Below are 27,853 nucleotides of genomic sequence, written 5' to 3'. Positions count from 1 at the left end.
CTGAAGAGGTGGATTATGATTTATACAAACAGGGAATTACAAGTTGGATTTCCAAAACTTTAGCGCTAATCTAACTCTGTTTCCACTGAAGATAATGTTGAACCTTCCATGGATTTCAAGATAGGCAAGCACAGATTGCCTTTGAAAATATCCCTTTAATTTCGTTTAAATGGGAATCAGCAACCATAGTAGTATTTGTATTTCTGTAGAGCTATATGTCAGTTCTTCTTCAACAATGGTAACTATGAACAAAAAAAAACAATACAAAATCACAAAAAAAAAATCAGTCGCAGGAAAATGAATGACTTTATAAAATGACCTCAAAAATCACAGTGGAGGGCCACATCTCATAAACAAACACACTGGCAGTCACCGTGCAAGTTAGGACCAACAATTCAACAATTATTTCTTGAATATCAGGGAAACAAAAAAATTCAACAAACTAAGGGAATAGGCAAAAGTACGCAGAGAATGTGTACAGGCAGCTCAAAGAACAAATTTTAACTGCTTCAACTTGATCAACAAAGGAAACTATTTTTAGAAAGGAATTAAAGGAAATATAAAATTCACAGATTTTCCACAGAAAAAAACCCCCATAGTTGACAGATTTCCTCAAGGTATATACACAACTGTTGTATATGCTACAAATAAATTCTCGGAATTTAGTTACCACTCATCAAAGCTAATTTTTTTCCCCAATTTACTGTTAAATGTTTAGAAGAAAAGAGAGTTAGAAATAAAACTGTCTTGAGATTGTCATCACAGCTAATAAATAATATATCCTGGCAATATAGGCAAAAAAAAGTGCATTATGTGGGTAAAGGGAAATATAAAAGACACGAGTAAATCAATCAAAAGGTACTGTGCTTACCATCAGCAACTTATGTTCTCAAAGAAGTCAGTTGCTCGTTTTTCAATTTTCACAACAGTAAAACAACTTGATTACGTGGAGGACTTACCTATAGCTTCCCAGTACAGATTGAATGGGAATTATACTCAAAGGAAGGTTTGTTTTGACAACAGGACAGTCAGAGAAACACTGAAAATGCCTCTGAAATGTTGCAATTATTTGCTTAGTGAATTAGGGAGCAGTTTGCCTTTTTTTCCTTGAACATGTCAAAACTGAAACATTTCCTACTTTCAACTGCACTCTAGGTGTATTTTTTTCTCTCAAATCTGATGTACCAAAATTCTGGGACAAATAATTCGAAATAACTTGAAGGTAACATATAGTAATATATATGCTAATAATTCAAGTTAAGCTATGTATTTTGTTGGCACTAAATCATCAAACGATTACCTAGGTCTTTAAAAGAAATTACCAAAAAAGCCTCTTGGTTATTATTTGTTCAGCAGAAGTCGGAAGTGTTTATAATTAGGAACAGTAAATACTTGAGCATGACTACTCTCAAATACTTGTATTTTATGTTGATGCTTACAATCTGAATAATATATGTGTCAGATGTTCTAACTCATACCAGATGCAACAGTTAAAAAATTAGGTCAGTACGAATGAGCTATATACTTAAAGGATCAATAACATGATTAATAACTAAGAAGAATCAATCTCTGTTTAAATGATAGACTTGTATTGTTATTTCTCTGATGACATGCTACATTACAAACCACTATCTTCTTCCTACATGCTTTGAAAATATAAAGTCCTAATATGCACAGAAACTGTTCAGCCAGGAAGAACTTAATATTTTCATTTCATATTGAAGTCTTCACTTTGCAGTTTATTCTGACTGACTCTTTACCCAGACATAGTGTGAGCAGGTTAGATCATTTCATTATCTGCAAAATGATTTTGTTCTATTCCCTTTGCGTGTGTACGTACATGAAGTTGACACAGCCCGTCCCTGCAGGCGGAGCAATCCAAACAAAACTGAGGTTTGTAGTCGGGAGATGGCTCACGTGGGATGCAACCACACTGCACATAAACTGGTTTCCAAACTGGTGGTCAGACATAATTCCTAGGAGAAAGACACAGGGGAGAAAAACAGTAACATGTGTTAATGGCTCATTGCAAGGTGCTAACAGACCGAGAAATACATCTGCCATGTGTTTCATCATGGCAACAGTGAGTGGAAAAAAATCCGAGAGTATGCCATTGAGTAATTAGAATTAATGCCAATCAAAATATTGGAGCTGGCCTTTGCTTGAGCCAAGACTGACTTTGCATTTACTGCAAGACTCCATGTATTTACTGCTATTATTCTTCATGAGGCCAATACCAGAGGAATTATTTACATTTTTCAAGGAGGAGCTGAATCACAATGTTATTCCATTACCTCATTTGCAACCATTACAGATATAAAAGAAAATAAAACCTGAAGCAAAAAAAATTGCTCTTTAGCTAAGAAAAATGAAGCTTTTAGAGAAAGGTATTATCTTTTTGTAGACAGTTTTTTCTACTTGCAAAAAACAGATGAACTCCAGGTTCATGAAATTTTCTGATCTGAAATAAAAGCAGCAGCCTTCCACAGTTTTACCAGTATACAATTCTTTGATTTCTTTCTTTTTTTGAAACATGCCTCTAATGCATGGATGAATGTAAATATCATCTATTAATCCCTCCGTTTGGAATTCACTGCAGTTCATCATTAGACAAAAACCTGTATTTTTTTAACATAAAACAATATCTGACAGCAATCTTGTCCCCCTTGGAGCCATTCTGTAGTTTCCTACAAAGCAGTGCAAACTTGGTTGTTTTTTTGACACCCTCTGGCTTAAAGTAAGGCAATCTTACTGCAGTGGATCACTACACCTTTAATCCTGGGACATGAAAGAGTAATTGTTGAAACTGTTCTTTTAAATGCTATTATCATAAGGGAATGCCTTGTTCCAAGTTACTTCAAATATTGAACATTCGTTGCAGAAAACAGTGACATGGGCTAGAACATTGCTAATAGGATCAAAAGGAAAAGCAAATGGTTCCGGCTATGTCCGTGCTCAACAAGGTCACTGTCAGCTGTTAGGTGTTTGTGTTTCAAAGCTTATAGTGGCTGGTATTTCTCATATTCCCTTGTTGCGATTCAAGCAACAGAGAAATAAAACCCACCTCCACCTCTCAGAATCCTCTGCTACTGTTTTTGACAGCAATTCTTCTGTAATGGGAATGCAGCAATTTCTCTTAAGCCCTTACAGATCGAGAGGTGGAAGGAGTTTGCAAGTGAGAGATCTACATCAACGAGGGGGATGAATCCTTCCTAATGCAAACATGTGGCTCCACCTGGTGCTCCCCAATGACTGCCATGCCAGCAGCACATTGCAGGGAGGGGTGCCTGTATCACAAATAAACCATTTAGCATTTTATGGACCAAAAGCAACACCTGAAATCCCATTCAGGTATTGGTGAGGATCACAGACTATAGCTCAGGATTACAGATGCTACCTATCCTGAGGGCTATGAAATTCTAAACTAGCTTCAATCTTTTGAGGAGACAAATGAGCCACAGTGAATTTAAACAATCCATCCCAGGAATGACAGGAGGCAGCAGGTGGTGGTAATGAAGCCTGCATGTTTTTCAAAAAATAAAAAATCACAACCTCCTCACTCAGGGTTTTTTAGTTGGTTCCCCACTGAGAATACACACGAGATTTTCTGTCATTCACACAGTTACAGCTCAAATCCCCAGTGATGCTTAAGCCCATTGCCTCAGAATGGTCACAGAGAAGGCTCAGGCTCCCCTGAGTGAAGCCTCTTTTCTGGAGATCAACAGTAGGGAAACCCAGGAATATGGTATTTTACAGACTGTTCTTTATTGCAAGAGACTAGATGCAAATGAGGTTTGGTCATCTCTTGCCATGTTGTACTGCTATTTTGAGTCTTTATTTGCCTTTCTTGGCTAACTGGGAGGGCTGGAATTAATATCCTCAAAGACACCCGCTTGACTGCTGGGCCCAGGCTCACTGCCCCACTCTCTGTGCTCAAGTCTATCCAGCAGTGCCCTGCTGAGACAGATGTGTCCAAAAATATACCAAGAGAGATCCCTCACAGGGTAGGTGCTATTTAAGCAACTGCTTTGCTTTGCTGAGGGTGAAAGGTGGTAGCTGTGCTTCTTTCTCAAAATTGTGGGTCTTGTCCCTCTCTCTGAAGTTTGTGCTAAAGCCGGTGACTTCAGTGATGTGGGTTGGTGTCTCTGGGACTGATGCAGAGCACCAGCTCTTGCCTGTCATCATCCCTGTTTGTACAATGGGAAACAGCCAGACTTTACCAGGTTAATTAAATAACAGATGGTGTCAGGGGAGAAGCAAGAATAGCCCTTCAGTTTGAAGAAATCCCCCTTTCTCCAGAGCCAGCCAAATACAAGGGAGGACAAAGGCTACCCTACCACATCCCCCAGTCGGGGGACAGGCACACCAGCTTGGGAAATGTGACTGCTCCACTCCTTGGCAGCAACCTGTGAGTTAATGAATTCCCTAGGTTTCAGGCAGTGTACTGCAAAAATGTGTCTAATACATCAAACACGTACAACATCTGTGGAGAATTTCTTTTTCCCTTGATTTACATTTTAGAAAAAGAACAACTTTGCAGTGACTAGAATAAATTCTAAACAATGAAAAAACCCAACTCATTCAAATATTTTTTTAGAAAAAAAAGTCAATACGAGCACAGCAATTATTCAAAATGCCAATTTTATAATTCTATCACCACTATCTTGATATTTTATTAATAATTTATTGTCATAATTTTTACAATGAAAACAATACTACTCATCTGCTGAACCTTTCCTGAGTACATCAACTCAATTAGGGGTTCAGAGTCTTCAGATTGTTTAACTACAGTTAAGTACTAAAACTTCATTCAGTGAGTGACAATGATATTATAAAAATTTTTTGATGCTTAAATCCCAACATTTCCTGTTGAAAAGGTGAATATAAAAATTGTAAAAATGCAAAAAATGGAGAATGCAATTGATATTAAGAACTCACTAAATTAAGGATAAAGAAGGTTATTTTCCCCTTTTCCTTCCAGTCTTTTAGCAGTCCCTTATTATGGAAGGCAACTCCTCCCTTCTCCTCCATCCCCTCTCCAACCTGGTAAGCTGCTTCTCAGACTAAATATTTGCCCCATAACAAATCAAAGGACAAATATGAAACAACATTCTGCTGCAAAAAATTTAAATTAATACAAAACAAGCCTGATTATATAGCAAGTCTCAGAACAAAACTATATTCTACATGTACCTCAGACAGCTTCAAAGACAGATTGAGCCTTTCTTTAAGGTCCTTGGCTCAGGTCAGTATTGTTCTGTCGGTACCCCGCTCACATCCGGGTGACCAGTGCAACTATACATCCAAGTCTAGTGTTTACAAAACTAATAATCCTAAGGTAAAATTTTAAGATCGACCTGTATAAAACTCTATGAACTCTTTAGCAAATAATTGTTTCCATGCGACTTACTGAATACTGAAATGTTCAAAGGTTTGTGAGAGCTACACATCCACAGCTCCAAAATGTGCTACATGCATAGAAACTGTTAGCATCTCTCTGAACTCCTTTTCCCTTGGTTTTTACAGCATGTGCTCATCATAATGACATGTTTCAGACATCTGCACTTTCTAGATTCTCCATCCCCTAAAATTTCTGAGGCTTTAGGAGTTTCAGTATAATCAGTATAACCATTATAACCATTCAAATCCCAAACAAGCTTTCTACCTGCCAACAGCACTTCTAGGAGAGGAGCTAGACATACTCAGTCTCTCTCAAGGGAACTCAGCAGCTGTTTTTATTGTGTAAACTCTAAAAAAATGTGCTTAGCTCTATCCAATGCACTATGTATAGTCACTGAATCAAAGAACTGAAGAGGTAGATTTCAAGAGAGAGAATAAATCCAGGGATAGAGAAAAATTATTGAATGGGAAATCTTAGGCAAAGTCAGATGACAAATATATAGCTTCAATCTTTACATGTTAAAATACTTTTTCCTGATAACCAGAATCACTTGTAGGGGTGTAGCAGCTAATGCAGGGAAATATTTTGCCTCATTTATAAGGTGGCATACAGGAAGGTGAGCAAGATGTAAAATGCTGTGTTAGGTGGTCCATAAATGGTCAAATGCAAGTGTGGTTCCAGAACTCGTTACTACTTTCACCTTGTTATGTAGGTTCTCCAAAAGTGAGAACTAGAGAGGATAGGAACTACTCTCCCATTTAGGCCCCTGGAAGCCAAAAGATGATCTTTTCCACTGGTAGAGCTTGGAAAGCATCTAATGGTGCAGATAAATGCAGAAAGATTCACATAATTTTCTGCTTTTTGAGTCTGAGAAATATGTATCTGTGATAGCCCTGACTTACACGCAATAACAACATAATGTTTGGTATTACAACATGACATATCCTCCTTACATATCCTCCTTACAGTTTTCTAAACCAGAACTTTACATAGGGAGCTGCATATCAAGGTCCTTGATAAATCCTTCACTGAGGCTAAGGTTCAACAGAATTTCCAGTACTAAACCAGATGGAAGGTAGTCTACCATTTCCTGTTTCTTACATGAATTGAGTATGATATTAAAGGAGAGGGTTAATGTTAAATACAAGTATAAAATGAATGACCACATTTTGGTTTTGCTGCCTCTAAACTGATTATCTGCTACATGTTTCCATTTTCAAAGCTATGTGTGAGAGCAAAATGACAAACATAAAATATTGATGGAATACCAAGAACATAAAGCCCTAAGTAACAAAATCACTCTGGGGTCTTTGGGAAAGAAATCACTCCTGATTAGTAGATAACAAATTTAAGTCGGAAACAGACACTTTCAAATTAGATTTTGCATTATGTAAAAATGAAGTACCTAGTCCTAGGAAGAATCTTTTCCCTTAGAAACAGAGCTGGAGACCTACATTCTCCATCCAGGCTGTAGCATTTTGAAGGTTGATCCACAAATCCACAAGCTAAGCACAGTTCTGGTATTACAAAGCAGGGAGTGACGCAAACAGGACTGTGTCCAAAGACACCTCCCATGCTGAATCCCATGCTGAAGTGGCCAAACAGAGCCTGCAACTTACTTTTCCCATGCAGCATCAGGGACTTGTTCTGTGAGGGAATGCAGGACTGTTCATTTTTTTCCAAATATTTTATAGTTATCATTTAAAGCAATCACTCTGGCAGAGAGTTTATGCCCTCAGTCTCTTTTTCCCAAAAGCACAACCTCTCTTATGAAGACTAATTATGTAGAGAGGTCCCCCACTCTCCTGACTCAGGTAAGACCACACTACTCAGATGCAGGAGGTGACATAGCTTGGTGGCTACTGACAACGAGCCTCGCTTTTCAGTAAAGTCCCTGTAGGAGAGGTCTCCAGGACCACTGCAGAACCAAGGTTCTCCTGCAAGTTAACGGAAAACCACATGCCTTTCCACATCATTTGAGAAGCAAATTGGAAGCACAGTTGGCAAGGTGGCTGGCAAGATCCGAATTCACAGAAAGTCAAGTGCAGGCCCTAAGGACGTTTTTAGGTTAAAATCTGAATGAATATAGACACAAAGTGCTATTTACAGCTGCTAAAGCTGTCACTTTCAGACAACCTTTTCAGAGGTAGAGACTTTCCTTTGTCCTATGTCTCTTCGGATATTTAAAGGACCTTTTTGATCCTTACCTGAAAATATGTGTAAAATGAAATACATTTTTTCACTAAATGCTACAGCAAGTGAAATAATAGTTTATTTTTAGTTATTGGAAGAATATTTGAGGAATATCATTAAACTGTTATGAACCACTTTCAGGTCTCTGCAATGTAAATCTTAAAATTCTGTGGAGAACTAGTGGTAGGAAGAAAATCAAACCTCTATCTCTTCATGGTGGGTTTTGTGTTCCCTTTTTTTTTTAAAAACTCAAACATGTTTAGGAAAAACATCAGTAGTCTGTGTTAAAAAGGACCGTTGGGAGTAAAGAAATGTCTGGAATTGGTAACTCTAATTTCTAAAATGTGAACACAAATGCACAACCAGGAGCTCATGCAGTTTCTATCCAAGCAAGCAGCCAGCTAAAGATAAATAAATTACCCATGTAAGTTCCTTTCAAAGTGAGTAAAGGTGCAGAATATGGCTCTAAGTGAACTGCACCCACCTAGCTAAAATATGTTGTTGCTGATTGATTTTGGGGGGATTATTTCATTCTGCTTGACAGAAAAAACACATCTCATTTGACCGAGTGTAACAGACTGCTAAAGCACTTGGTAGCCCTTGTGATCATTAAAGGTCAGGATGGTTTGGTAAATTATTAAACAGTATGAAGAAAGAAAAGACCAGCAAATGTCAGATATATTCTTCCACCCAGCAATATACTACCTTTATCTTTCTTGAAATCATATGTTTCACTATTATTATTACTGCTTCATTATTAGGTGATAAATCCTTTCAGCATATGCAATGCTAGGGGAAAATGCCATCCATATGCTAATAAGAACAGTGGATAAAGACCAGATAAATGTATAACATCTTAATAAAGTCTGTCACTAAAATCCATCAGTCCTTCTGTGATCAGAAGACAACTAGAGCCTGAATACAGCAATCTGATTCTTGGGAAGGTACCACTGTGCTGAAGTGACTCATCTTTTCTTCATATGTAAAATTTAAATGGAGGGGGGGGTTACAGTTCTGAAAACAATCATTTATTGCAAGTTCACATTTGAATTACATTCACAAGTTGGGATCCAGGTATGAAGCAGATCACCATAGGACTTTTAGGTGCTTTATGCTCACATTTTTGAATATTTACTGAAGCAAGCCCTTCACTAGAAACACAGGTTTGCCGGAATAAACTTCTCATGTACGGGTTTTTAAAAATTTGCTCTGAAAGAGAGGATATATTTTTGCTTAATCTCTCTTTTAATGATCTACTTTAAAGGGATTGTTAATCAAAACTTTTGAGCAGCCTTTTGTTAGAAACCACTTAGGAGTATAACTTCATCTCAAGGATTTATGATTACTGGTCTCATTAAACCTAAGAGTTACACATATGGAAATTGTGGTTCATGAGGAGAAGAATATCCCTTCTTTTGCGTAATTCCTCAGGACACTGAACAAGCCCCTTGTGTAATGTGTGATATGGCTGCATGAGTCAGGAGGATGAGGGTGGTGAGCCCTTGGTCTGCAGTGTGTTGGTGGTTTCAGGGTGGCCATTGTCAGAAGGGATGAGAGGACAATTTACAGCTGAAGTCTAAGTGCTCCATAGAGAGCAACATGGTACTAAGTTCTCCAAGGCAAGTAGATTTAGTAGCAGTAAAGAGGGACCAGAAGCAACATAAATACAAAATGCTAATAAGTTACTGTGTTGCTGAAATACAGAAGAAAAAATCTCTCAAAGATTTGAGCCAAAATCTATTTTAAATGTTTTCCTAACAGCCCCAGCATGTTTTATAATAGCAACCTTTGCTTTATAGAAACGTGTTGGGCTGATACCTTCATTCTGTACTAGCTTTCCATAGATCTATTTTAGCAGTGTGTTCCAGTTTATTCTGTTGAAGAAAAGCAGCTGTCTCTGGTTTGCATTTACTTACTGGGTGTTTTTTACTGTTACTGTATTTGGCTTCTGAGTGTCTCATCCATATAAGCAGCTCTTGTACAATTTCCCAAAAATATTGCATTTCTCTGAGTCTTTCCACTTCGCAAACCTAAATCTATGTCCCAGTAGCCAAATATCAGACACACTGCTGAGTGTAGGCTGAGTGGTTTGCATAGTGACAACACCCCTTCTTGGCTATACTGGTGCTGGTAACACCCCCTGGTACCCTGTTTGCTCTTCTATAGCCTAGCATGACTAATTGGGATAATGGCTTCAAGGCTTTACCTACAAAAGCCTAAGCCTTTCTTTAATTTATTTTAAATGAACTTAATGGTTTCTGGCAGCAGTCTGCCTTGTAATGCATTTCCTCTATTTTGATCCTTCCCCTGCAGCCATATTTTGCTGTCACTGCCTCAGTCACTGAAGGACGCACTCAGTGCCTGGTATCTTTGTTGCACTTGCACTGTCCCTAATTGCTCTTTATATCTCTGTTGTCAACATTATTGGTGAACTTGGATGCTTTAAAATTGATAGTTTTCTCCAAGGCAAATTAAGTCAGTCAAACCAATCAATAAGGATAACTGTATAATGAAACCAGAGGGACTTCTATATAAATCATTCCAGATGGAGTATTTATCATTTACAGACATCTCTTCCTGTTTTGGAGTGATGTCGTTATGGGAGTTACCCTGTTCTATTCCCCAATTCCTTATCTCAGATGATGTGAAAATCAACTTGAAACCATGTATTGTGTTGTCCAGGTTTCAATTGGGATAGAGTAATTTTCTTCCTAGTAGCTGGTAGAGTGGATTTAGTATGAGACTAACATTGATAACACACTGACAGTTAAGTTGTTGCTCAGTAGTGCTGACATTTATGCCAAGGAATTTTCAGTGTCTCATGCTCTGCCAGAGAGCAGGTGCACAAGAAGCCAGGAGGGAGCATGGCCAGGATATTTGACCTAAACTGGCCAAAGAGATGTTCCATACCATAGAAAATCATGCCCAGTATATAAACTGAGGAGAGACGGCCAGGAGCTGCCAATTTCTGCTCAGGGATGGGCTGGGCATCAGTCAGGTGGTGAGCAATGGTATTGAGCACCACTTGCTTTTTTTTTCCCCTTTTGGTTTTATTCCTCTCTCTCTTTTTCATTTTACTGACTTTCATCACAATTATTATTTCAATTATTAAACTGTTAATATCTCAACCCCCTAGTTTTACCTTTTTCTGATTCTCCTCCTCATCCCACTGCGGGTAGGGAGGGGATTGGGAAGTGAGCGAGTGGCTCGCTGTAGTTGGATTCTGGGGTTAAACTACGATGTGTACAGAAGCCACTGTGTGTCCCTCACCACCATCAGCTGCAACATCTCCACAGAGCTGGAGACAAGACGCAATTTCCATTCAGAGGAGCAGTCCTGGAGGCGCTGCAGGTCTTCTGATCCTCTCCCCACAGTTGGGCTTAGAGCAGCCTCAGCAGTGCCTGCATTAGGGTGAACTGTGTAAGGTCTCCTACAGCCCCATGTCACCTTGCTGGGACACTGAAGTGACCTGTGGCATGGCCAGTCCCACAGCCTCTTGGGAGACTTATGGGATAGGCATGTCTCATAAAGGCCTTTCCTATCTGCTCAGGAAAGACTGCATGCAGGTAGGAGCTATGCATCTGTGAGAGAAAAGCCAGCTGAGGTAATGATTATGCATGAAGATTGTAGCTTTATCTTCATGCATTTATACAAGGCCAACCACTAGAACATGTGCCAATTGTAAACAACAGTTAGAGTGTCTGTAACACTTTAATCAGGAGTGAAGACGTTTGCAATTTTTTTAGCAGTTGACATCAGTGACACAGGAGCACTGTTTTGCCTTTCTGGGAGTTGAGAAAAGAGTTACAAATTCCTCAGAATTCATAACTATAAAAATAAAAACTGTAAATAAAGCTGCATAATGGTCAACATGGTCATGCTCAGCCTCTGCAAAGGTTTGAGGGGATTAGAGAAATTACCAATCAAGTTGTTGGGAGAAGTAAGGAAGAAGTGGCACTGGAAGAATGGGTTGATGGGTTGAATGGAGAAATTTCAACTGAAACTGTCAAACTCCAGGAGTTATGTTTTTGAAACTATACTGAAATTCAACACTGCTGGCTAAAATCCACTGGTATTTCTGTCTGTATCAAATCAGTGGTGGAAGGAAGCACAGTCCTGTACACCACCTGTATGCTCCACAAATATTCTAATGTATCAGGACAAAACCTGCCAGATTTGCCTTATCTGTAGCCAAAAATGGATTACATTTACAGTTTTTATAGCATAGGACAGAACCAAACTGGGGGAGCCCTGGCTGTCAGGCTGGCAGTGGTGTAAAGGCATTAGGTCTGGACTAAAGCATTCCTGAGAGGGAAAGCATGTGCTACTCAGGTGCTGTGTACCAGCAGCACGATGGGGGGACAGAGGGAGCCCAGAGGTGACAGCCAGTGTGGCTGAGAGCAGTGTCAGTCATTAGCACCTCACTGACTCCCAGGGTGATGATACCCTGACCATGAAGTGTCACATCGCTGTCACCAGAGAAATGCACAGGGGAAAGACAAGAAGTTCTAATATTCAGGTGCTCAGAAAAGCTGGAGTTTGAAAAAAAAAAAAAAAGAACAATTCCTTTTCTATACATCTTTAACATCTCTTTTTTTGATTGCTACAGGACAAAACAAAAAGTCTGGCGGTTGTTCCCTTTCCCTGGTAAAATGGGCAATAATTTACTTTGCCTCCTGGTTTATCTTAAATAGTGCAATGATCCCCCTCTTTGCAACTTCATGCTGCCTCTCCTCCACTGAACAGCAATGAAATATAATGTTGAGAGCATTGCTAAAGAGAAGAGCAGTACAGCCAGCAGGCTGAATTTCTGCCCACTGAAGGCAGACTGGCACCCAAAAGAAGAAAACTCCTCAGAAGATGTATTGCAAGCTAGCAAACATGAACAGCAGCAAAACTTTCAGGATACAAAACCTAAATACAAAACTTTACACATCAAAATAAGCAAAAATAGTCACAGCCAACAAGTCAGAGGGAGAGCAAATTATTTTACTAATTCATTCCCAAATTACTACTTTTAACTCTAGTGACAAAAAAAAAATCACCCATCAGAAAAAATCTGGTGCATTGCCCCCAGACATAGAGTATATATTAAGACATAGATACAATAAACAGAAGATTGTAACACTTCACTTTTGTTCCTATCTGACAATATATACGGTCAGTTGAGAATCACAAGAAATTTTGCATTTCATTCCTTTGCCTGAAATTTACTTCTAGACAAAACATCAACAATCCTAAATATGCAAAAGCACTTCTGCATCAGATACAAGAAAGGCAAATAAAAGCAAGCTACCAAGAACAGCAACCCTCTTGTAAACTATCAATGTCAATTGAAACTTCTGGGGAAAAATTGAAGTCTTTGTCCTCAGAAGAGCACTTTATGACTAAATGGTAAAGGCTAATCTTCTGCAGTCATTTCACGTGCAATATACGATCTTAAAACCCATGGTTGAAAGAAGAAAGCTTTATCCAGAGCTATGAAAAGATGAGGAAAACACCAAACCAATCACTACAGGTAAGAGGTCTGAGTTGCATTTAAAGATCTGGGATGGAAATGGGAAAAATATTTGGACTCCAGAAATGGGGGATGAATGTGAGCAGAGCATCCCAGCTGCTGCTGTTGCCGGTCTTTGAAATAGATGCTTGAATTTAATCTTAAAACTTGCTTGCCTCAGTTCCATGAACGAACATTTAGCTGAAAGCCATCCTCTCCTAGCTGACACCCCCCACTGTGACTGTAGAAGGATAAATGTTCCAAGATTTTACTGTGGTTTTAAAAGGATTTAAAAAATATGCTAAGTCAAAGTAGCACCCAAGGGACTTACGCTGGGGAGCAGCAGTCCCATTAATGTATAAAGAGAAGGCTAAAAATATATAGATAAAACATGGCTCTGCTTTTTGACGTGCTAATCTGCCCTTAACAAGAAAAATACCTTGAAGAGCTGCAGCCCTACTGTGAAGTTCCGCCCTTCATTATTGTTTTTCAATAATGAAAAAAGTATGTGTGTCACAAAGGGAGACATTTAACTTTCCATCTCAAGGTCTCAAATACATTTTTTCTTGTTCAAAGCAGATTAGTAGTTCAGGAAATGAGCAGGTTTCCTAATTTACACTAATCTAAGCACTGCCATGTATGCTGTTTGAGGTGTTTTCTTCAGGGACTTCCAAATACTTTGCAGTTGTAATTTTGCTGTCTCACACTGTAATATCAGCTCTTACAAAAATAAGCCCTTCTCCACATGTCCATGTTCTCTAATCTGACACTGATGTTTCTCTTGGAAGGCATCTATTGATTTATGAATGGAGTTAGTGTTTCTGAATCTTGTTGCTCATTGATAAACTAGTATATAACAGGTAAATAAATGCTTGCCAAATCTGAGTAGACTAGGGAGTTTTCAATTAATCTGCAAACTACAAACTGCCAAACAGTTTGATCTGGATGAATAGGGGAGTCTAAAGCTGACTAACAGAGAACTATTTAGCGCAATCCCAAACCATCACTGAGAAAAGATACTATATTGATTAAACTGCTTCTTGGTAGATTGAAACTGTGTCATATGAGTGAATCCAAATGGTGACATGGCTGTTCCAGAGTGAGGCTGAAGACAGCACCACGGTGGCCACCTGGGGAAGGTGCTGCACATCTACAAGTGAGCAAAGATACGAAGGAGTGGGAAACGCCTGTGTCCTGCTTCCCCAAAAAATAGTCATGGTAGAACACCTGTGATCACTGATTGTGACTATAATGGATCTACGTACTCCACACTTATAACACTCCCTGACCTTTATTTTGCAATTTATCTCAATGAATCACCATATTGCACTTTGAAATAAGTTCCATAATTAGTTTTCCATCCATTTTTCATTTAAATGATTTGAAATACGAACACTGCACAGCTGGAGCTGCAGGTTGTCCTGGCAATACATCAAAAGCTTGAGGGCTGCCAATATTTTGCATATAGGTATGTATGGGTGTACTATTTTTTTTAGGGTGATACATACAGCTCTATGCAGTGTAGTACAGAGTACAGATAGCTCTTTGAAAATTACATCTAAGCTTAAAATAAACAACCATAGAGAAATAATAATGATGAAAAGACAAAAACCATCAATTTGATCTTCCAACTTTTGAATGCTTCTTTTTTCCTTGTTCCTTCTTAAGTGACACATTGAAGAGATTCTTTAAAATAGCAAATTAAGGAAACAAAGCATTTTATCACACACCAAAAGCATTTTATCACACAGAAGTACATAGACCCTCACACTGTGTGACAAAAGCTCAGATCTGTCAAACCCATATCAGCAACTGATACCACTTGAACTAGCTATCTTAAGATAGTTAAGTTTGGTTATGCTGAAATCAATTCTCTGAATAATTAGACTTCTGCGAGCAGCTCCAAATTAGTTTTCAGTTGTTTAATTCAGCTACTGATAAGAATATATAAAGTTGTAAAACTTTTATAAAAACTGAGTAAACACTTGAGGGGTTACAGCCCCTGATAACTCCCAAGGGTATGGTCCAGACCACTTGAACCTGTACTTTAGATGCTTAACGAGTCAGTCCTCACACAGCAAATGATTACATTCCTTTTAAAAACAGCATGGAGAGATAGGCGCCTGTGATGGGCTCCACAGAAGGCTACCTATAACTTATGACCCATTCAGTTGCTCAAAAATTTCAAGCATTCTTTGATAATAAGGATTATGGAGCAGAAAAAAAAATAATATATTCAATAAAAATATTGTGATTCCCTTTAGCTAGCCCTACAATATAGCTATTTCCAAGAATATGAAGGAAAGAAATCTTTTTCTTGCTAGCAGGCACCTTTTTTGTACTATCAAAAAAAACCCCCAAAAAACAAAAGACCTTCTAGGGATCACAGCCTATGAGTTAAAATAAATTCCCAACATTCACTGCAGATGTAGCATTCAGAAATTTTAAATATTTTTATAACTAATTCCACTCACTTTGTGCAAATGGCAATTTTCAGAGACATGTAATATGGATAGATTATTTTAGGAGAATCAAACCATTAGGGGTAGATACGCCAGTAAATTTAATTTATTTTTGAAGTAAGAAAAAAGGAAGATTTACTGAAAAACTGACCAAAGAAGAACCTTAGGAACAACAACAATGCTGAATTGAATCATAGAATCACAGAATATGCCAAGGTGGAAGGGACCCACAAGGATCATTGAGACCAACCCTTAACCCTGCACAGGACCACCCCCAAGAGTCACACCACGTGCCTGAGAGCATTGTCCAAATGCTTTTTGAACTCTGTCAGGTTTGTGCTGTGACCAGTTCCCTGGGGAGCCTGTATTGGTAGATCTCTGAGAAGCACTGGGTGAGGCAGGTGCTCTCTGGTGTGTTTTGAAATTGTGAAGGTAGCAAATGATTAGTACAGGAAAGCTGAAAATAATCCTCAAGACAAATACTTCATGAAACAAACAAACCTTTGCTGCTGAAGTGGATTGTTTTATGTGATGTATTATTCATAAAAATGAATGCATGACTATATTCAAAGCTGAGCCTGAAATGCCTGAGAGCGTCTGGACAAGAAAGAGATAGTTAAACAGCTACATCTCTACAAGTATGGTTGTAGAGCTTCATATCAGTATAGGTCTTCTTACATGGACAATGAATCAGCTTGTACAGTATAAGATAACTTTATCCTGTTAGAATTGAATCTCTGCAAGAGAATATACCAATTTGATCACAGCTTCCTTCCTGGAGCTCCTGTTGTTCCACCACTACACATTTTTTGTGCATAAAATACATTTTAAAATCCAATATATCACAAAAAACCTTATTTTAGAACTTCTGAGATTTCTGTCCAGATGATATTTCCTGAATGAAAGCCTTTCTTTGGTCAGATGATCTAAGCAAGATTAGCAGTACTTCTGCTTTGAGGTTTATGCTTTTCCTATGGAGCTTTACTGAGCTATGATACATGTGGTCATGCAATTCTTCCTTATAACCGCTCAAAGAAAGAACATCCTATTCTTTGCTCCCTTCTGAAGGATCAACAGTGTGATCAGGATTGTGTCACATTAATTTAAAAAGGGAGCCATGCCACATACTGCAGTACATTCCAGGAATGTTGACCATGAATTGAAGGCTGACTTACAAACTTTCAAGCATTTTGTAACAAACTGTTAGTTCTACCTCCCCCAAACCCAACATCTAAGTTCTTGGGTTAATTTTTTACAGTTTGATTTAAACAGCTTCATTTGAACAGCTAGTTCCTCTGTTTTTATGCCTACTTCTCCCTCATTCTAATTGCTTCAGCAAACTGCCTTTCACTCAACCTCTCCACTGTCCCAGTCTTTCTACTCTACCTGCTTCCACGCTTTCTGTGGACCTCAAATATCCCTGCTCACATTTTCTCTACAAGCCATCCCTTCAATCTTCTTCCTCAAGTAGCTCTCAAATGACAGTCCTCACCACAGGACTGAAGAACAGAGCTATCTTCACCTTCCTTCTTGAGAAAAAGTGGACCTAAAAAAGCAACAAGCAGCTAATTCCAAGGCAAACCACCAGGGTTCATGAAATCCAGCATAAGTAGTCAGGGTTTTTCTGTCATCGATCTTCTCAGAATGATAGGCTCACAAAATCCAAGGGCTTTTGTACAAACCTGTCAAGTCCTTAAGTGACTTCTGGAATTAGAATGACCCACGAAGAATGAAAAATATCCCTTCATTGCAATGTGTCATAACCAAAAGACCACTTTTCTCTACAAGTTTCAGCCATTTGGCTGAAATCTGCAGAATTCCAGTTTGGCTGATGACAATTGTTGATTCCTTTTGTTTCGTTCCCATTATTTGAAGGGCATTGTTGTTTTCAGTGTCATCTAAACATAACTGGCCTATGTTGTAATTAAACTTTGATCAAATTTTTAATGGGATCTCAGAGGAAAACAGTATTTTACTAACATGTATTATTCTGCATGTATTAATCAAGTGAATTCTTGTTGAACTGCTGGAATCTCACATAATAACTACTCTTCTCCATTGTTAATTAGCAGAGTAGAAAAATGATAGAGTCTGTTTTCACTGAAATAATGCTTTTGTATACAGAATATTCTGAAACTTTTTGTTTTAATTTTCAACTCTGATTAATTTAGTTTCAGAATCTTTAGCCTTTCCTGAGGCACTTTACTTAAAAATACAATATCCATATATGCAAAAGTTGTCCCAAACAATAACAAAAACATACATTTATGACATTAAGTGCTTGAATCACTTAGGCCAGCTGTCCCTGATAAATCATCATTAAATAGCACTTTCATGAGTATTGTCATGAAATGTTAGTCAGCATTTTCATCAGAAATCTGGTAGATCTGAAGTCACCAACTGTGACACTTTCTAACGATATAAACATTGGCCAGCTGGGAACAAATTGTGATTCAGGTTAGTGACATGGAATATGGTAAACGGAGCATTTGGTAAATGGATCCTACCTTAAAATTAGAGCAAACCAAAACAGACCCCACCCCCAAAACAGACCTCTGGCAACAGGGAAGTTTGCAAAGCAAGGACCTGTAGGGGGAAGAGACTTCCCTGAAGCCTGAGGTGCCCTTGCAGAACCACTTTGCTGTAGTTCTGTAGTACTGAAGAAGAAAGACCCACCACATCAGGAGAGATGCTGGACCTGAGTAAAGCAGCCCCATGTGCTCCCTGTCTAACAACCACTGCAAGTAAGAAAAGGTGGCAGGTGATACTAGTAGGTGACTCTCTTCTGAGAGGTACGGAGGCACCCAACCTGACACTCTGTCTGTCACTCTGGTGAATCAGCAGTGCTCCAGTGCCACAGCCTTGTGCTTCACTAGTAAGTGCTCCAGCCACATCACCTAAGTGGCAGAGAGAGAAAGTCACATTAGAGACCATCTAAGGAACCTGAAGGTGTACAAGTCCATGGAACCTGATAAAACATATCTATGGGTCCTGAGGAAACTGGCAGATGAAGTTACTCATGAAGTTCAACAAGCTCAAGTGCAAGGTCCTGCCTCTGCATCAAGGTATTCCCAAGCACAAATACAGACTGGACAGATTGAGAGCAGCCCTGAGGAGAAAGACTTTGGGGTGCTGGTGGATGAGAATCTCAACATGACCCTGCAGTGTACACTCTCAGGCAAGAAAACCAACTGGATGCCAGGCTGCATCAAAAAAAAAGCTTTTTCAGCAGGCTAAGGAAGGTGATTCTGCTCCTCCGCTCCACTCTAGTGAGACCATGCCTGTAGTACTGCATCCAGCTCTGGGCTCCCAAAAATAGAAGAACATGAATCTGCTGGAGTGAGTCCAGAGGAAGCTGCAAAAATTATTAATTAAAGAAATGAAACACAATTGGGATTGTTCAGCCTGGAGAAGAGGCTCTAGGGAGACCTTATAGCAGCCTTCCAATACCCAAAGGGAGCCTACAAAAGACATAGAGAGGAATTTTTTACAAGGACATGTAGTGACAGGAGAAGGGGGAATGGGTTCAAACTGACACGGAGTAGATTTAGATTAGATGTGAGACACTCTAACAGGTTGCCCAGAGAAGTTGTGGATGTCCCATCCCTGGAAGTGTTCAAGGCCAGGATGGATGGGGTTTTGAGCAATCTAGTCTACTGGAAGATGTCCCTGCCTGTGGCTGGGGGTTTGGATCTAGATGGTCTTTAGAGTGCCTTCCAACTCAAACCACTCTATGGTTCTATAAACAAAGGCTACTAGAATACATATTGATGGGGGTCACATTTTTAAAAGGAAGTTGAAAATTGCCAAAGTCTGGCAAAAAACCCTAATTTACCTTATATCTTCTACTTAGATATAAAAGTGACTCCTTACACCAAAAGCTCAGTGTTCAATCTCTATAGGTTATAGCTTCTTTCTTCTGAAATTAAAGAGTGATTTGGTTTCAGTAGATAAGTTATCCTAACATAAAGAAAATATCCCCAATAAAGGACTTTCAGACACATCACTAAAGACATAGCAAGAAACAGTTCCTGGAAGCTCAAATGAGACACATCAAAATTAGAAATTAGGCACATTTTTAAACAGAGTATGATTAACTGGGAAAAGAAGTGCATAAAGAGGATTCTTTACTTCTTGTAGAACATGTAAGGTCATGCACTTTAGATAATAACAAGAATACTTTCAGCTGTAAGCTAGAAATGACTGAGGAGGAGAAAGCTCATTCCACACTGGTCAGTGTTTGACAATGAGCTACCAATTTGAAAAAAGGCAAACACTGCCCTAGAATGTATCAGCTCAATTATTTCTAGTAACGATGGGAGAAGTATTAGTACGGTGCTGGCAAAGTATTGCTAAGACATCACTTCAATTATTGTGTGCAATTATGAACGCTTGTGTTCAAAAAAGATTAACTTAGGCTGGAGCAGCTGCAGAGAAGGACTACTAGGATGACTAGAAGAGTGTAAAATACATCACAAAAGGAGACAGAAGGAGCTTGTCTTGTTTAGAGAGAGGATGACTGCTATCACTAAATATCACAGGGTTGTTAAGGAGCTGCTTAAGCCAAAGGACAACCATGTTATAAGAACAAAGGGTTTAAACTGGACTTGAATAAATTTACTCTAATTTAGATGCTTTTTAATCACTAGGCAAATGAAGCATTGAAACAATTTTGCAATAGGAATTTAGGAGATAAACCACTATAACCAGCTTTAAGATGGAGCTTAAATCCACAGACATTCAAGCTACAGCATCATTGTCATGGCTCCTGCAGCACCAGGGACTAGAGCCAAACTGAAAGGTTCCCTCATGGGGATGGTTCACTGGCACCACAGGGGTCAGGTGCCAAAATGGGCCAAACCTCCCCAGACTGCAGAGCCTGCTGAAAATAGCCTTGAGCTTAAATTGTGGTCATGCCCTGAGGTTGATATCTTGATAACTTATCTTCTCTTAAAGGAAAGAAAATTAAATCTACTTACAGTTTACAGGCTTTCTCCTAATGTCAGAAATCCATTTTTAAAAACTTGTACTAATCAGAGATTCATAGAATATGCTGAGTTGGAAGGGACCCACAGGGATCATCAAGTCCAACTCTTAACCCTGCACAGGACCATCCCCGTAATCATTCATTTATTTTTTCCAAAGCAAAGCTGAAATTACACTGAAAATGACATGATTAAGCAGATTTGTGCTAATGTGCCTATACAAATAGGTAGTATATAGATCATGCTGCCAAAAATAAGTATTACCTGGATATCAAATGATTATTCACTGTTTCTCTTGTACTTTGTGTGAGTAGGAATCACTGCTTCTGCCACAAAGTCAAGTCAGAATTTATTAACAGTTGTTCAACTTAATGTTGTCTGACTTGTTTAAATAAATGCTGCTGCAGGTACTTTTTCTAGTTGCATATGAAGTGATGAAGCAGTGCGTTAATAAAAATCTAGCTGCAGTATGGTCATGTATTTTCTTCCCAACCCCTCCTGTTTTTCATAAAAGGTCATTTCATTACACTGGTTTCCTGAAATGCTTCAGATTTATTAATTGTCTTCAGGGTACAAAAAAATACAAAATCTACTTATGAAGACTCTAAGCTATTTTGCCTTGATTAGAATAATTTTTAAACTACTTATATCTTCCAACTATGTTATCAGTTTTTGCTTTCTTGAATCCCATCACTGCTCTAATTAGATTGACAGCTTCTCACTTTGATATTCTGAAAACTGTAGATCTGTATTTAAAAAACCCCCACTTCAATAAACAAAGTGATGAAGATTTAAAGTCCAAGTTCCCCTGTGTTTAGAATTATTACTAAGTTTTTGTGAATTTAGTTTTAATTCAAAAATAATAATAATAATAATTCAAATATAATAATAATTCACACGTTCATGTGAAATTAGAAACAAAGTTTCTTGTTCATGTGGCTTATGCAACTCATAAAACCATGTCTTCAATTATTTCCTCTGAAAATATTCACTTGACTGTATCCCATTTTTAATGACTCCTGAGTTCATGTTTTTTTCTCTGGTGCATCCACTTGCCTTCAGGATGTTTGGGGTTTGGGGTTTTTTGTGACAAATAAAGTAGTGGGAATATGGTACATTTTCTTTTACTAGTAAAACAAGGAGGTAATTTTTTCAGTTAAGAAAGACTATGAAAATAAAGACAAAACAGAATCTTTTGTTAGACTGTGATTCATGGAAGTGAGCACTACTTTAAATGTTTTCATAGTTGGGTGGGATTTTTTAAATAACTGGCATTGTTTTTGAAGATAATTTATATTTCATTTCATTTATCTACAATAAAAGATCTAGTATAAGCACAGAAGCTCTAAATAAAACATGCCTAAGATTACAATAGATAGTACTCAAGAACCAAGACCCTCTCATAACCGGTCAGCAGATGCCTCTGCTAGAAATTGCAAATCAATTCAGTTCAAAATTAAATGCTTTTTGAGTCATTCCCTAGAGACTGGAATTCAGCCTTTAAATACACATGAGAAACCATCAAATGTGAGTCAATAAAACAATGCATGAAAAGCCACTTGTCCTGGCGAGACTCTTCTACATCAGCTTTTGAGAAAGCACTTTAGAGGGTTTGCAATAGCACAAATTCCACAGCCAGCATAAAACCAAACTGTGTTAACAGTAACCTTTCCTCTTTTTTCTTACCCTGTGCCAACAAGATGACATTAAATACAACTTCACTTAAATAAATTCACTTATTAAATTAAAAAAAGTTGCTTCATGTAATTTCAAAGCTACGTTTAAAGGAAACCATTTTCCTTTAAACTTGCACTTTAGCTACTCCCAAGGCTGGCGTGAAGTTGTTACCAAAACTAGACAATACCCTGAGTCTCTGAAGGAGAAAAACCAGGGTTAGACTCAGTCCAGGAGGAGACAGTGTAGTCGTGCCTGTGCCTGACTGAAGGCTGATGGAGGTCGGATCAGCCCGTAGCATGGGACGCGTGTCCACCTTAGGACATTAAATCCCCACATGTCACCAGTTGTATCTACCACACACTGATGTCTAGTACCATCCAAGATGCTTGAGGCATCCAAGAGATACCAGACCTGATGGGGTTCCACCTCTGGCAGGTGCTGGAAAAGGGGTGATGGCATAGGGAACCTCCACTTGCTGTAGGTCTATGGATATGAATGGTTGAATCTGACCTCAGGCTGAGCATAAGGGGGCTGTAGTGGATATTCCTACTCTGAGATACCTGAATGTACATCCTGGCCCAGCTGACATTTTTAAATCTCTTTAGGGTGACTTTTTTGCTTGGGACTGTAATTAGTCAGTATCTGTCTTCCTAAAGACAAGAATAGAAGGGAAAAAATCGGGAATTCATACAAGCCTCAACATTTTCTTCTGCAATAGTTTATGTCAGAAAACAAAATTCTGGGTTTCCTTCTTAAATGGAAAAATCTGTAATTCAATTATTGCTTTACACTCAAAACTGAGTTGGAACTATACCAAAATTCCTTAGGTCATTATTCATAAATACACAGTTTAAATCTCCATATTTTACTGACAAATGTCAATGTTGTAAAGCTCAGTCACAGAAAAGCCAAAGAAAATTAACCAGTTGTGAGCTAACCTTACCTCATCTTTGGGGAAGGGACAGGAAGGGCTCTTAACCAGTGTCAGAGTTTTGTGAGTATTTTACTTAAAGGGCAAACACCACAGTCCATTCCTTCTGATCAATTTGTAAATTTATGCTTTGGATGTTAACTCAAGTAATTAATCAACCCCCAGTATCAATACAGGCTGGAAGATGAACAGATCAAGAGCAGCCCTAATGAGAAGGACTTGGAGGTGCTGGTGGATGAGAGGCTGGACATGACCCAGCAACATGCACTGGCATCCCAGAAAGCCAGTTGTGTCCTGAGATGCATCAAAGGCAGTGTGGGCAGCATGTCAAAGGAGTGGATTCTGCCCCTCTACCCTGCTCTCATGAGACCCCACCTGAAACACTGTGGGGTCTCCAGCACAGGAAGGACATCGACCTGTTGGAATGAGTCCAGAGAAGGGCCACCAAGATGATTTGAGGAATGGAGCACCTCTCCTATGAAGACAGACTGAGAGAGTTGGGGCTGTTCAGCCTGGGGAAGAGAAGGTTCTGGGAGACCTTGTGGCAGTCTTCCAACACCTCAAGGGAACCTACATGAAAGATGGAGGGAGACTACAAGAGCATGTAGTGACAGGACAAGGGGGAGTGGCTTCAAGCTGAAGGACAGTAGGTTTAGGAAGAAATTATTTACTGTGAGGGTGGTGAGGCACTTGAACATGTTGCCCAAAGAAGTTGTGAATGTCCCATCCCTGGAAGTGTTCAAGGACAGGTTGAACACTTGCTCAGGTGCTCTGAGCAACCTGGTCTAGTGAAAGGTATCCCTGCCCATGGTAGGAACATTGGAACTAGAAGATTTTTAGGGTGCCTTCCAATTCAGGCCATTCTATGATGATAAATTTACCAGATGGAAGCCCTTGGCTATGGGCCAGAGATACCACACCACCAACTTCTCTGTATTAAATGTCTAATAGTCTTATAACCTACTTGAAGCAGATAACTTTTTTCCTGTCAACGATTGCACATTTTTAACAAACTTGATAAATGTATTATGACAGTTTAGATCTTAAAAGCTAGATTTCTAAGGAACATCCCAATCAATTAAATTTAAAATGCTTCATATGCTATTATATCAGAATGCTCTGCAGTAAAATGTTCTACTTTAAAAAGTCCCTCAGTCTCCATGAGCCAATCTATTCCACCCTATAAGTTCCCTGAATCAAGGTTTTTTTCATGTAAAGTGCTCACCACAACACCCTGCCATAACTGAATATGACAGATGTCTTTCAAAATTCCTCTGGATGAACAGCAGCTAGCATCAGAAAACTGCATCTTCAGAAGTATTTTGCGCCTCATTCTGTCCTTGGAAAATGGGGCGCCTGAAAGCACTGATGTGTGTGAATGCCTGAGCCAGCCAGCCAAAGTCCCCAAGTTACACACAGCAAAACAGAAGCCCCTAATGAAAAGAGGTTCAGAAACAGGCTGAGGAGATCCACTTAGGAGTAAAGCACAGAAGAAAACCTTAAACATTCCTGGCTTTAAAAATGTAAAAAAATCTGTAATTTAATTCCTCAAAAATATTTCCAGGATAGAAAATGTTCTTGAATTTTACATATCCTGGTCAGTATATTTCAGTGGAGAATAAATAAACATTTAGTTGTCTCATGTTAAGCAAAAGTCCTTCAGATTATCACATTTATTTGATACATTCTTCAGAGCAAATATTTACCCAAACTTCCATTAGAACTAGCACACACCTCTTTGATAGTCACAGGGAAAACTGCGGCTAAAGCACATCCAAGTTTATTTTGGTTGAACTCTTGGCAGATTATGACTAAAGACTTTTTAAAGAGTTCATTACATCTTTGCCCTCCTTAAGCAAAGGTTATCACAAAGCTGCCTGTTTGAGTGAATTATGACTACTGGTTGGTCACTAGTGCCTGTGATATTACTTATTACATGTTCAGTGATAAATTTAAATCAGTAGTTAACAGGAGAAATCTCTACCAAGACCTTCATTATGGAATCTAAAAATAGCAAAATTTCATTTACAGGGAGAAAATTATGAGCTTAATGTATATATGTGCTGAGCAAGCAGATGGAGTATTTCAACAAATTCACTACTCACATCAAAATTAAAAATTTAAACTTAATCCTTCTAAAAATTGAAACTTGAAGGATGAAACAGTTCTTAAAGATTATTTTTTTAATCTAGACTTCGTTAATGTTCATATGCTTCATCTTAACAGGTAATGCTGTCAGCATTTATTGATTCAGCCTTCTAATAATTACATCATCCTTCCAGTATGTCAGAAAATGTCAAGGTGACTGTGATGCCATATGACTGGAGCATGACTCCAGTGTCACAAAATATTTGTGTCACTAGTTTATCCAGAAACAGACATATAGCAAATCTCAGAGTGTTAGAGGAGCAAAATACTGACTTTATTAATAATCTGCTATGTAAAATGTTTCAACACTTCCTGTAATGCTGCCAAAACAGCCTTGTCAAGTAATTGCTTAAACAGTTTTATTTAAATAAACTAGAGCTTAATAAGGGTGCTTTGGTTCAAATCACATCTTCCCAAAACACCACGAGATGTTTCAACATTCAGCTATTCAATTTGATTTTATTTGAGGGGGGAGGTTGTCAGAAACCAACCAACCAAAAAAAACAACCAAAAAAACCCCCACAAAACAATCTTCTCACGCAACTGCTAAGTATCTGTTCTTTCCTTCAATGAGTCCTTGTGTAACTCATGGATTTCTCCTGCATATTTTTTTCCTTCAAGCATTCAAACAGCTCAAGCTAAGGCTTATGTCAATACAACTCCTTTGGTTACAGACTGCACCAATTTTAAGAATTGCATTATTTCTCCTAGGAGTTGAAATGAGACAAGAATTTCAGTAGGCTGATTCATTTGATAAATGTAAATAATTCCTAGTTCAAGGCTTTCAATATCTTTAATTTATAGTTTTGAGCTAAAAGGCATATTTTCTTTCTTTTCAGAAGCAAAAGGCAGTGTTCATACATAGGTCCAGTAGGCGACCGAAAATAATTAAACTCAAGCAATGGATGAACTTTTAAACTATAAACACATATATTTTGTTAAAGAAATTGAAAATCATCATTTTTTCTCCCTTTCTTTCAAGAACTTTTAAAAATAAGGTGCAAAGTCACACCTGGACTGACATGATCGCCCTGAAATAATGGACTTTATTCAGTAATAAAATCCAGCAGAGCAGAACTGAGGAACAACCCTACCTCTAGGAGTAAGGGCTTCATGTGAAGTTCTGCACTTTTCTTTCTGGAGATTTTGTAGCAAGGATGACTGGACTGAAATCACTTCAGAGTTGACTTGTACTTCTGTGAGGTGGTGCTCGCATACAAGCAAATACATTTTAGAGTCTTTACAATCATCACGTTAAATTAACCTCAAATTTTCTGACCTCATCGGTGTTTTGTAATCAGCTAATATCTGTTTTGGCTGTGGCACAAGCTGTAAGCATGACTCGTGCCCATGTAAAGGTGTAATCCCTTCTTCTCTCCACCTACCAATACTGCTGATGATGGCTTTGCCCTTCCCTCTGTGTACCAAGAGAGCAAGGAGCTGGCCCTGCTCCCACTGTGCCTCACAGCAGCATGAGCTTGGTAACCTCCTTCTCTAGTTCACATGTTTTAGCATCCAATAAAGATGCAACCATACCAATCGTTCCCTACAAACAGCAATTGCCTTCCGCTGGTATATTCTTGAAAACTGGGATATTCCTTTTAGCAGACCTGGAGCAGATTTTTCATATGAACCATCTCTGAAAACACACAAATGATTATCAGTCACAACACTGATAACAGACAAGCAAACAGTGAAATCAACTAGTAGGACAGGTGATGATCAGGATTTAACAGAGGTCTCTTAGGCTCCATTTTCCCATAAGCCTGATTTTTTACCACATGTAATCAACTCCACTTTGAAATACAATAAATTGCCAGATATGGGGGAAGCAGTCGGATCACAACATTTGCTTGTCATAATATGCCAGAAATCAGTTTACAAACTTGTCTGTGAAATTACAATAATAACCATTTCCCAATATAATTCCACATTTGCAAGGGGCTTCAATGCATCTTAATTGATGAAGTCCAAGAGCTCAGTAATTTCGGCTTGAATGTGCTATCGCCTCCTGATAAATACAAAATGCAGGGAAAATAATAGGCCTGGCACAACAGGAAAGTCAGAAGAAGGGGCTCTGACTGACTGTCACAGCACAACACATGACAATCAGGCATCACAGAAACATGCTCGGGACAAGAAGCTACGCAGGCAGGCACATTGGCAGTGTGAGGTTCATGCAGCCATGGGAACATTTGTGTAATATATTCTTGAGGCATACAGACACAGAATGCAGTTTTAAGATGACCCTGAATTTCTAGGTGATGGCCCTTTTTCCCCTACTTTGTTAAAGTTATCTCTGTTACTACAAGTTACCATGCAACTGCAGCCTGTCAATACAGTTGAATGTAGCTCTCAAAGCATAATGGCAACATCTTTTAGAGGGGAAAGTATTTTGTTATTGTTAGTGCGATCAATGAAGGCTTAATTCATTTTTCCTTGACTTTTATGCGCTATTATCCACATTATAATAACAGTCATGAACAGTAAAGATTGGGTTTTATTGTTCCAGCATGTCTGTACAGAATAATAAAGAAGAAAGTCCTTGCTTTAGAGATC

General features: G+C 38.6%; 1 protein-coding gene across 3 annotated transcripts in view; it reads right to left on the bottom strand.

Moving 5' to 3' along the window:
• Positions 1-27,853, bottom strand: part of RELN (reelin) — a 279,714-nt gene that overhangs the window by 196,522 nt on the left and 55,339 nt on the right. For all 3 annotated transcript variants that reach the window (XM_027639774.1, XM_027639775.1, XM_027639776.1), the window contains exon 3: positions 1,841-1,976. In XM_027639774.1, coding sequence (XP_027495575.1) covers positions 1,841-1,976 — 136 coding nt within the window. The remainder of the gene's footprint in view (positions 1-1,840; positions 1,977-27,853) is intronic.

The sequence above is a fragment of the Corapipo altera genome, unplaced genomic scaffold (assembly GCF_003945725.1).
Source record: "Corapipo altera isolate COAL_440 unplaced genomic scaffold, ASM394572v1 1b, whole genome shotgun sequence".
In the NCBI taxonomy this organism is placed as follows: Eukaryota; Metazoa; Chordata; class Aves; order Passeriformes; family Pipridae; genus Corapipo; species Corapipo altera.
The sequence above is the reverse complement of the archived record's forward strand: the minus strand, read 5'-3'. Positions and strand labels throughout refer to the sequence as shown.